At 39.5% G+C, this 10,800-nt stretch overlaps 3 protein-coding genes across 6 annotated transcripts; 1 reads left to right on the plus strand and 2 right to left on the minus strand.

Annotated features, from left to right (window-relative positions):
• Positions 1 to 12: 12 nt before the first annotated feature.
• On the minus strand, positions 13 to 1,514 carry psmc3 (proteasome 26S subunit, ATPase 3). The gene is made up of 2 exons (XM_014001825.1): positions 542 to 1,514; positions 13 to 449 (listed from the first exon to the last, which is right to left on the minus strand). The coding sequence occupies exons 1-2, from the start codon at positions 1,484 to 1,486 to the stop codon at positions 111 to 113; spliced, it is 1,284 nt and encodes a 427-aa protein (XP_013857279.1). The 5' UTR covers positions 1,487 to 1,514; the 3' UTR covers positions 13 to 110.
• On the plus strand, positions 1,175 to 5,454 carry tbp (TATA box binding protein). 3 transcript variants are annotated; one of them, XM_014001830.1, is made up of 9 exons: positions 1,175 to 1,258; positions 2,085 to 2,254; positions 2,509 to 2,680; positions 2,796 to 2,973; positions 3,250 to 3,337; positions 3,419 to 3,510; positions 3,690 to 3,857; positions 3,973 to 4,067; positions 4,205 to 5,454. In XM_014001830.1, exons 2-9 carry the CDS (start codon positions 2,204 to 2,206, stop codon positions 4,282 to 4,284), a joined length of 924 nt encoding a protein of 307 aa, XP_013857284.1. In that variant the 5' UTR covers positions 1,175 to 1,258; positions 2,085 to 2,203; the 3' UTR covers positions 4,285 to 5,454. The 3 variants fall into 3 exon arrangements, with proteins under 3 accessions (XP_013857284.1, XP_013857282.1, XP_013857283.1); XM_014001828.1 differs by lacking the exon at positions 1,175 to 1,258 and adding an exon at positions 1,560 to 1,656; XM_014001829.1 differs by lacking the exon at positions 1,175 to 1,258 and adding an exon at positions 1,565 to 1,649.
• Positions 5,455 to 6,001: 547 nt separating this feature from the next.
• Positions 6,002 to 9,762, minus strand: pdcd2 (programmed cell death 2). 2 transcript variants are annotated; one of them, XM_014001827.1, is made up of 8 exons: positions 9,468 to 9,762; positions 9,078 to 9,186; positions 8,921 to 8,977; positions 8,440 to 8,625; positions 8,195 to 8,338; positions 7,984 to 8,084; positions 7,052 to 7,165; positions 6,002 to 6,943 (listed from the first exon to the last, which is right to left on the minus strand). In XM_014001827.1, the coding sequence occupies exons 1-8, from the start codon at positions 9,645 to 9,647 to the stop codon at positions 6,761 to 6,763; spliced, it is 1,074 nt and encodes a 357-aa protein (XP_013857281.1). In that variant the 5' UTR covers positions 9,648 to 9,762; the 3' UTR covers positions 6,002 to 6,760. The 2 variants fall into 2 exon arrangements, with proteins under 2 accessions (XP_013857281.1, XP_013857280.1); XM_014001826.1 differs by having other exon boundaries at positions 8,440 to 8,628.
• Between the last annotated feature and the right edge of the window lie 1,038 nt (positions 9,763 to 10,800).

Raw genomic sequence — 10,800 nt, forward strand, 5'->3', positions numbered from 1 at the left:
AAAATAAAACACTTAGCTTTCCCTCTTTTTATTAACCCAAATGAATCAGCATTAATAACAAGTGTTTACATAACTGATGAAGAAAAAACTGTTGTACACTCAGACATTCTTTAAGCATAGTACTGAAGGTTCGCCTTCTTCTTGGCCTGGACCTCCAGGATTCCCTCCATGTAATCCTCATGGTTCAGCTCTGTGGCTCCACGACGCAGCGCGATCATACCGGCCTCCACGCACACGGCCTTGCACTGGGCTCCGTTGAAGTCGTCGGTGCAGCGGGCCAGCTCCTCGTAGTTGACGTCGGGACTGACGTTCATCTTGCGGGAGTGAATCTGCATGATGCGAGCTCTCGCCTCTTCGTTGGGCATGGGGAACTCGATCTTCCTGTCCAGACGTCCTGAGCGAAGCAGGGCSGGGTCCAGGATGTCCACTCTGTTCGTGGCAGCAATGACCTGAAAAATATAAACAATACAACTAGGGTCAAATCTGAGGTAGTGAATGTTTTTTGTTTGTATTAATAAACTTGAAGTCTTGGCATGCTTACTTTGACCTGCATGTTGGGCTGAAAGCCATCCAGCTGGTTGAGCAGCTCCAGCATGGTCCTCTGCACCTCTCTGTCTCCAGCCTTCTCACTGTCAAACCTCTTGGTGCCGATGGCGTCCAGCTCATCAATGAAAATGATAGACGGGGCTTTCTCCTTGGCCAGGGCGAAGGCRTCCCTAACCAGCTTGGCTCCGTCACCGATGAACATCTGGACCAGCTGTGGACCAGCCAGCTTCAGGAAAGTGGCCTTGGTCTGAGCAGCGCAGGCCCTGGCCAGGAGGGTCTTTCCTGTACCAGGTGGTCCATACATCAGGACCCCCTTGGGTGGCTGGATGCCCAGGTTTTCAAACTTCTCTTTGTGGTTCATAGGCAAGACTATAGCCTCCACCAACTCTTGGATTTGCTTATCAAGACCTCCTATGTCACTGTACTGCTCTGTGGGGCGCTCATCCACTTCCATGGCTTTGACTCTGGAGTCGTACTCGGTGGGCAGGGTCTCCAGGATCAGGTAGGAGTCTTTGTTGACTCCAACCAGGTCTCCGGGCTTCAGCTTCTCCGCGTCCACCAGCCCGATCACCGGCAGGAAGTAGGTCTGTCTTGTGGAGGTTTTAATGACGGCGCACTTTCCTTTTCTCTGGGAGTCCAGATCCACGTTGGCCCCGTCCTCCTCCTGGTCGTTGGGGTCCACATCCAACAGTTCGATGACGTTGGAAACCAGGTACGGCAGCGTYTTGTTCACTTTGATCTTCTCCGTGTTTTCTTTGATTTTCTCCTTCATGGCCTGCAGCTCGTGGGTCACGCGCAGCACCTCGCTCTTCATGATCTTTATCTCGCTGTCGAGGAGACGAGTCCGCTGGACTATCTCCTCTGTGGACATTTTTAACACTTCTTCGCCGATGCCATCCTCCACTTCGTCCCAAACTGATTTGTCACTCAGCGACGCCATCTTTGCTCTGTGTTCGGTCTGCGCCGCTTCCGTTGACCTGTGACGCGGCGGAAGTTAAAGCTTCCTCTTCCGGTTAGCGCCGAAGAGCAGCCTGGGATGAAACGGATCGAGTTGAGGCGAAATAATTAAGTTTGACGACTCAAAACCGCTTTAAATTGCAAAGGTTTGTGGTGAGTTGCCTAAGCATTGTATTGCTTTAAGTTACGGTGTTCTAAGTTATTTGCAGCGTTTTATAAAGTTGCTTGTTTTACAGCTGAAAACCCGTTTATCGGCATTTCTGCTAATTTCTGCTAGCTAGTCGTGTTTTATATATTTTATTTATGTAAACTATAATATATGGATTAAAAGCTACTGACGAATTTTTAACTTTGTCACACATATTTGAGACTTGTTTTTAGTAAATATGACAGAATGCCCATGGATGATTAAAGTAAATTAATTACGAATTAATTGCGTTACGCTACTAATGTCAGTGTTGAAGCTAAAGARTTTGACATAAATCTTGTTTATGTTTACATGTTAGCAGGCACAGGAAGAGAAAGTAAGTAGGGATTAAAGAGCTAGAACTAAGATGGTGTTTGTTTTTGTTTTTTTGCAGAGTTCGATCCATTTGTTGGTCTTGTTCGTACCTTCATTGGTACACTTTACTGTGAGCGAGGTCGTCAGATTTATATTACTTCCTGCTCCTGGGTGGCAGTGCTGTGAGGAACTGAAGAGATGGATCAGAACAACAGTATACCACCCTTTCAGGGACTGGCATCCCCTCAGGTAACAGTCTTTTTGAATTACACGTTTTTTTGTTATACTTTCAGCAGATTAGCGGTGGTGATTCATGAGGTGGACATGCTTTTATTTTGAAGGCTAAACGCTTAGCACTGATGATAACTACAGGCCATCTTTATTTCCAATAGTACTATTTGGTAATATACAGTTTACAGAAATGCAAAAGGCATTTTTTGTGTGATTTCAAGTATAATTTATACACTCTAACATTATATTTTTGTCTGATGTGTTTCAATAAGGGTGCCATGACCCCTTTGCCAATGTTCAGTCCTATGATGCCCTATGGTTCGGGCCTGACACCCCAGCCAGTACAGAACACAAACAGTTTGTCTATACTTGAGGAACAGCAGAGGCAACAACAGCAGCAGCAGCAGCAACAAGCAGCAGCAGCAGCACAGCAGACCAACACAGGTAATACACATTATACAATTATTGGTCTCTGTGCTATTAGTTCTGAAATACTAATCTTAAAGTGTTATTTGTCTTTAGTTCTGTATGTAAATACCAATTATTATTTTTGACCTAGGCCTTCCAGGGTCATTGGGGCAGGCTCCTCAACTGTTTCATTCCCAGACAGTAACAGGTTCAACCATAACAGCGCTCCCAGGAAATACCCCGTTCTCTAACACCCCAGTGACCCCCATGACTCCCGTCACACCAGCTACACCAGCCTCAGAGAGCTCTGGGATTGTACCACAGTTACAGTATGTTTCACATCAAAGTACTACGGTAGTTAAAAATACCCTGAGCTTACGTAAAGTTACACCAGAGATTGTGTAATTTCTGTTTGTGAATGTTTTTTTTCTTTTCACTCCGAATTAACGTGGTTTTTGTGCAGCTGAAGAATATTTAGTCACCCAGGAGTTTGAATTTTACTGAACTGAATTATACATTATAATCACAAAGATATATATTATATGCATACATTATATATTGCATTTTGTTCAGTCCTTTAATCTCTTGTTTTCATTTACAATTAGAAACATAGTATCTACTGTAAATCTGGGCTGTAAACTGGATCTGAAGACAATCGCCCTGAGAGCCAGAAATGCAGAGTACAACCCAAAGGTACGATTACAATTACCTGCTCATCGTGTCATAAACATGATGTATTATCTCTGAAATACTCCTCTTTCTCTTGTTTTGTAGCGTTTTGCTGCTGTCATTATGAGAATACGAGAACCTAGGACCACTGCTCTCATCTTCAGTTCTGGGAAGATGGTCTGTACTGGAGCCAAAAGGTCAGAATTTAGTTTATTTTTCTAAAATGTCATATTACTCTGTAATCTGTTTATAGTACCATCTGCAAGCTCACAGCTGTTTATTTTTGTAAAATATTCTTGTTGGCTTTCTTCTCTACATCCCATTTCCCCTTATTTTCTATATCTCTGGGGGGCTCTAACCGATTCACACTTTCCAGTGAGGAGCAGTCGAGGTTAGCAGCTAGAAAATATGCACGTGTGGTGCAGAAGCTCGGGTTCCCCGCCAAGTTTCTGGACTTCAAGATTCAGAACATGGTGGGCAGCTGTGATGTGAAGTTCCCAATTCGACTGGAGGGGTTAGTCCTCACACATCAGCAGTTTAGCAGGTAAACTTTTACTTTTAGAACAGACCATCTGCAAAAAAAATCTTGAAATTATTGTCATTTAAAATGTACAGAATTTATTTTAGCTCTGTTTTTAATAAAATAACTTGTTTTGTAGTTATGAGCCCGAGCTGTTCCCAGGATTGATTTACAGGATGATCAAACCCAGAATTGTTCTCCTCATTTTTGTTTCTGGAAAAGTAGTACTTACAGGTAAGGCTTGTGGACTGTCAAAGTAGTTTATTTTTTATGTAATGTGCTTTTAATTAGGACTGCAAATTATTCAGATAATTACAAATGGAAAAGTTGTAAATTATTACCGATGAATATGTTTTTATGTATTTTTATAGGAGCCAAAGTAAGAGCTGAGATCTACGAAGCATTTGAAAACATTTACCCCATTCTGAAAGGATTTCGCAAAACAACGTAGAACCTGGAAATTCTTTCATACTTTCCCAACTTTTGTTTTTTTTTCTTWAAGCCTCTTATATCTTTTTTTAACTTTGAAGTACAATTAAATGTTAACCACCACAGTTGGACTGTTGCACAAGATTGTGACATTATCCCTTTTTTTCAGTTATTTGTTTTAAATGTGATTTTAGAGGTCATTTTTCAGATCACGTATAGGATTTTAAATTTACATGTTTTTTTTTTTTTGTTTTTTCTCCATCACAGACATAATTGTACATAAGACTGTAAGAAAATGTAAAATATTGATGAGAAGAAAAGCAGTTTAAATTAGATCGTTCCGCTCTATTTGAAACTGTTTTTAATACTTTTGTACAGTGTTTTTTGTATTTTTTTTTTCATTTTAACATCGTTTTATTGACACGCTTAAATTCGCCAAACTTTTAACTTCCTAATCATTTATGCCCTTAAATTAATCTACGTATTACAGAAAAAGATTTAATCAGGTTGTTTGCTTCTCCAGAGTTTTATTTACCTTTTTAATTTGGGTATATTACAGACATTAATATGTTACAGATTAGAGTTGGTTTAACAAACTTTCTATTGAAAGAAAAGGTCTGTTTTAATTACAGAGAAGTATTTAATGGTTAAACTTGAGCGTGTACATATATTTTTCTATTTTAATTGTGAAGAAGTGACTCTGACCGAAAACTAAACACAAGTTAAAACTTTTGAACCACCTAGATTTCTGTCATGTAGAGCAACCAGAATAAAAAAAAAGCTATGCCTGTTTTATTTACATTTTATATCAAGCACTCAGTGGCAGTATGTTGGCAGAAAATGTTTAATTTTTTTAAAGTTTATATAAATTTGGTCCATTTCAAATTTTGTATGAGTGTTGGTTGTTGTAGCTTTTTCTGGTTGTCTTTTTATTTGGACAATTATTTTAAAGTGAATGTGCACTGAGCACTTGTGTGTTAAACACAACCAGCCTCTCTGACGACCATCTWAATATTTTGCAGTCAACCAGTTCACTGTTTCGTACAAAGTGCATTTGGGTGACGTGAATTCAGTTGGTGTCTGTTTCAGCTGACTTTAGTTCTGTCGATTCATAAAGCTTCTTGTATGAAACTCTTCTGAAACTGTTCATKTGCTGCCCAGTGCATTAATAAATCTGTACATACTGACGTAATGTCTGTTTTAATGTTTTATTCTTTTTTTTCTCCAAATCTATTCTGAATTCAGCTGTTTTGAATGTAATTTTGTTTAGTAAAGAGGTCTCATCGAAGTTATTCTTACAATTTGGGCTGTAAGGCTCTGGTTTAGTTATATTTGTGAAAGTTTTTTTTTTATCTTACTCTTTTTCAGATATGGGCTGCTTGATAGAAATGAGATAAATTCTGAGTAAATGCGTTGCCCTCATTCTGCTTTTCAATAGGATGTGCTTCCAACTTTGCAGGAAGTTTTTTATTTTTCAACATACCTGTGTCACTGCACAACTATAAAGGTTTGAGTTCAGTGTGGAAGAACTGAAGTGGCCCACACAGTCCTGACCTCAACCCTTATCCAACGCCGGTGCCATCAGACCGTATCAATGCTCTACAGAATTGGCACAAATTTCCACAGAAACTAAAATCTTGTAGAAAGCCTTTCAAGAATAGTGGAACCTGTTATACAGGTTCTTGTTATAAAGTTAGAATATCATGAAAAAGTTGATTTATTTCAATAATTCCATTCGAAAAGTGAAACTTGTWTATTATATTCATTTGTTACACACAGACTKCTTATATTTCAAATGTTTATTTTGAAGATTATAACTGACAACTAATGAAAATCCCAAACTCAGTATCTCAAAATTAGGATATTAAGACCAACACACAAATTTTTTTTTTTCAAAATGTTGGCCGACAAAATTATGAGCATGTACAAACTCAATACCTAGTTGGGGCTCCTTTTGCCTGGATTATTTGCAATGCGGCGTGGCATGGAGTCCATCAGTCTGGCACTGCTCAGGTGTTATGAGAGCCCAGGTTGCTCTGATAGTGGCCTTCAGCTCTTCTGAATTGAGTCTGGTGTATAACATGCCCCTCTTATTCTMAATTCCTAGTATAAAGAAAAAAAGCTGTCCTATGTACTAAAGTAGAAGAAAAATTCTTATTAAACAATATTTTGTGAATCTCTAAAGTTTTAGACAAGTCACTCATGTTATTAAATATATTTATATAACTGAAATCGGGTTAAAGRCTTAATATTTGCCATATAAATTACCTGAATGTTCACAGAAAAAAAGAACACAATCCAGGAGTGTGTAAATTAAATGTAGACCAATATATTATATGTTTAGAATAAAAAAATAAGATGAGTCTTCCCTCTGCAGGACAAGATGAATGTTTCTCTGTGGACATGGTTTCCTGATGGGTTCACGAAGAATACATGAAGCCATTTCTTTCGGCAGCAGCTCATTTCAGCTAAACTACGATCTCTGCTAAATAAAGAGCTCATTTATGTGTTTTTGTCTGCATGTGCTGATCTGAGCTGAAGTCCTGCTTCCAGATGAACTCCTGGCAGTACTGGTCATCACGGTGACAGCTGTCAGAGCAGGTGTAAACAGCCAGAGTCCCCCAGTCGACGCTAGCGCCCGTCGAGTCTACGCACAGGCTGTTTAACAGCTGAGGCATCACCTGCAGACACAAACTCGTGATCAGAACATGTTTTACTCTTAAGCAACATATCTATTAACATATCGATCCATACTGATAAAGTAAAACAAGTTAAAATACTGTTGCAACCTGAAACTCRAACGTCCGCTTGGTGCCACAGGTGCATGGTGGGATATCCTGGTCTGAAGGGATGTGATGAGAGGAAACCCACAGAGCACAGCCTCCTCGACTGTAACGAATCACCTGGATGAGATGACACGAAGTCAAAAACAGATAAAATCTGTGTGAATTTTCTCAAACCCCCCCMCACACACACACATCCTTGCATTTGCGTCAAACTGAGTACATTGTATTGACTTCCATTCATTTTTGTAACTGTATTTATGCCTAACCCAGACATTTTCCCTGAAACTAACTGTCGTGGAAAATCTTTATTTTACCTAGACATGAACACGAGATCCGAGAACAAAAAGTACTCCGTGAAAGGTCAATCAGGATTTATTGCAATATGCAAGAAACACATCATGTCACACAGGGCAGTGGTACAAAATGTGTGCACCAAGGCAGTTTCAAATACATGCATTTATACAGAATATTATCAAGACAGACRATAAACATCTCACTTGGTGCTAAAACTGGGCCAAGGAGAGAATGATGTTGGATAAACAGCAACAAGAATGATTACTTCTAACAGATATTGTCTTGATCTTAAAACACTTTGTGTGAGAGAAAACAGGATAAAGAGTAAAATCATAAAACATGATGACATTTTAAAGCAAGCAAAAGAGGTCACCGACTCTTGGCCTGAGAAGAAATGTAAGACTTTAAAGGATCATTTATTTTTCCAGGACACTAACCCTTACTGGTCTATAGTTAACCCTACCCTGAACCAAAACTTAATTCACACCATACATCTAAACCTAACTAGTAAAGCACAGCAGAGCTGCAAACAAATGAGGACACTGAAGCGGTCCTCGCTTTACATCAAAGACCTCACTTTGATAGTAACTATGGCACAAATGGTCCTCACACTGTGGTCAAAAACAAGTCGACACACACACCTGATGTGGCTCTGAGGCGATCCTCTTCTTGAACCGCTGGAAAACTTTGTTGTCTTCAGTCTCRTGCATCGCCATCTCCTCCAGGTCCGCCTCTGCCAGAGCTGATGGGCAACAGATGATTAAAGAACTGTGTTGAGCTACTAAAAACACACGTTTATAATGTGAATAAAATCACCCCGAGCATTTTAAATGTTGTAAATCATCAACTTACTGTCTGCTAATGGAGCAGCAACACTCTTCTGGAGGCAGCCCTCTTCTTCCTCAGCCTCTGCATCTTCCTGCTCCTCCTCCTCAGGTTCAGTAACAAGCTCCATTTCAGGAAAAAGAAGAGGTGACGGTGTGACGATAGAGGCCTCTAGATGTAGAGAAAGACACACCAGCAGATTAAAAAAAATAGCTTCTTGCTCCGAGTCCTGACAGACTGTGACTCTGAGCTGCAGCTGGATCCAGCTGTACCTGGACTGCAGCACTCCCTCTTGTGAGAGTGTTTCCAGTGGACGGTCTGGTGCTGTTTCCCACAGTAGGTTATGGCGTGACAGCGGGAGCAAGCCTTGCTGCCCGGGCAGCCACACACCCAACACAGTTTAACCCCGGAGACAGGTAACACACTATGGTCGTCCTCTGGATCGCCTTGGGGTTCATCTACTAAGCATAAAACCCCACAAAAAGGAAACAAACAYGGTGATACTAACACCCTGGTTTTTACAAGATTAAAAAGGTCATTTGGTTGGACAGCGRTGTGTAATATCTCCAACATATGACCCTAAAAAATGACGGTGAAAGCAAATCATTATGCAATATTAAAAGGCACCCTTTATAATCAAAGCAACTTCATGTACTTCACTGTTTTTACACAGCTGCATATATTGGCTACTTAAATATTTAATTCATGATYAATTAAAGAAATAAGAAATATGGTAAAGACATAAGGACAAACCTGGAGGAGGCTCGTAGGGGTAGAAATCATTCTTTCTGGGCAGCTGACTCCTGAACACTGGTGTGAAAGACAAAAACRATCAGAAGATTGGGAAAATTGTAGTTTAATAGGTGATACAGTTAAGATTRAGTTAGAGAAGCAAAAAGACTGTAGGCACCTTTTACGCAGCGGTTGTCATTTCGTGAATAGCACTCAGGAGTTCTGCAGCAGAACAGAAACAGGGTTCTGTGAAAACTTCTGTCCTGACCCGATATTGGAGCATACACCTGCAGCACAATTACACAGTGGTTTCTAAAGAGGAAAGCTATAATCACCACGTAAATAAATAAAAATAAAACGTTATCTTGCAGGAAAAAAATGTTTAAATGTTGCACAAAATTGTTACAGCTCTTTCTTGTAAAGGAGACCATTTGCTACAATGATATGGCCTGTCTAAATGTATGAGTAGAACAGACATGCAACTGGAGCGCTTTATTTTGAATTAATAGGTGTTCTTTATAAACTATATAAATTTATAAACTATATATCCCTTCTCCAGGACACCAACCTGCAGCAGGAAGCCCATCGGCAGCTGGCAGACTTCACACTGCAGAGCGGACCCGGAGGGTAGGCCTGTCCGGCTGAGCCACGCCGGCCTCCCGCCGACTTTACTGGGGAACTGTGAGGCCCGAAGCCGCCACGGCTCCGCCTCTTCAAGGAAACCCAAAACTACCTCCGCCGAAGACATGACAGTGTTTTTAAATCAAAACTTTGTGAACAACCAGCCCTTCTGACAGACTGGAACTAACAAAACAAGCGCAACACATGCTAGTACAGCTGCGCGAATCGTCCGTACGGAAACACCAGCCGCAGTTGTTGGTTCCGCAGTTCATTAAATACTCAGTAGAAGTAGAAACTCGCGTTAATGAATTCATCTGATGTATGGCTTTTTTCTTTTTTTTAAAAAAACTGCATATCTTGTGTTAAAAATTTAGATYCAAATCTTTATGATGAAACGTCATGTGTTTAATTGATTATGTCCACTAGATGGCGCAAATATTTCGTTTAAGAAGATAAAAAAGACGTGCAGTTAAACAAACGCCCACTTTAATCACTGGAGACGAAAAAAAAAAAGTCAACTCAGATGTATGATGAATAATAACAGCGCCGGGAAGTACCTAAACAACTCAAATGCTTTAATTTTCTATTGATCTAACTAGATTATGTGCGTGCTCATAAATAAATTTGACTTGACTGTGACTTGTATTTTACTGGAATACATAAATGTTTAACACATTCAATTACTGTATACTTTCCTGCATGTAATTTATTTGTAAGATGAAGTCATACTTACATGTTTCTTTATAACATATAAAATAAATGACCATGAACTAGTAAAGTATTAATAATTTTAAGTAGGCTAAATCCAGAACATAATGCAATATGATTTGCAAATGTGTTGAGTTCCCTTACATTTAAGTACGTTTTGTTGTGAAAGAAAAAAAAATACAGCAAATTGGATAAAGGAACAACAACGACAAAGTGAACAAACTGAAAAACCTTTTGTCAATGAACAAAAATCTGAAACTTTCTTTCTTTCTTTCTTTCTTTCTTTGCAAGGACTTAGCTAATAATTTTCTGGTGCTTTTTTGTGCAATCTTTGATATACAGTATGTTATGGTTAAATAAATTGTATTTTCAAACCAATGTGCTAGAAACAAAACAAAAAAATCTTGAATTGCAATTAAATAACAGGTAATTAAAACTTAATTCACATCACTAAATCTAACTAGTAAAGTGCAGCAGAGCTTTGATTAACATTAAAGACCTAGTAACTGTTTTGCAAGTGGTCCTCACTCTGTAGCAGAAACAAGTGCTCTGTGTAACACACACACACACAC

This window comes from Austrofundulus limnaeus, unplaced genomic scaffold (genome assembly GCF_001266775.1).
Source record: "Austrofundulus limnaeus strain Quisiro unplaced genomic scaffold, Austrofundulus_limnaeus-1.0 Scaffold10, whole genome shotgun sequence".
Classification (NCBI taxonomy): Eukaryota; Metazoa; Chordata; class Actinopteri; order Cyprinodontiformes; family Rivulidae; genus Austrofundulus; species Austrofundulus limnaeus.

Coding starts and splice junctions, on each gene's coding strand:
- tbp (XM_014001830.1), top strand. CDS start 2,204: ATGGATCAGAACAACAGTATACCACCCTTTCAGGGACTGGCATCCCCT. Junction 2,974..3,249: donor GGGATTGTACCACAGTTACA/GTATGTTTCACA, acceptor ATTTACAATTAG/AAACATAGTATCTACTGTAA. Junction 3,511..3,689: donor GTCTGTACTGGAGCCAAAAG/GTCAGAATTTAG, acceptor CACACTTTCCAG/TGAGGAGCAGTCGAGGTTAG.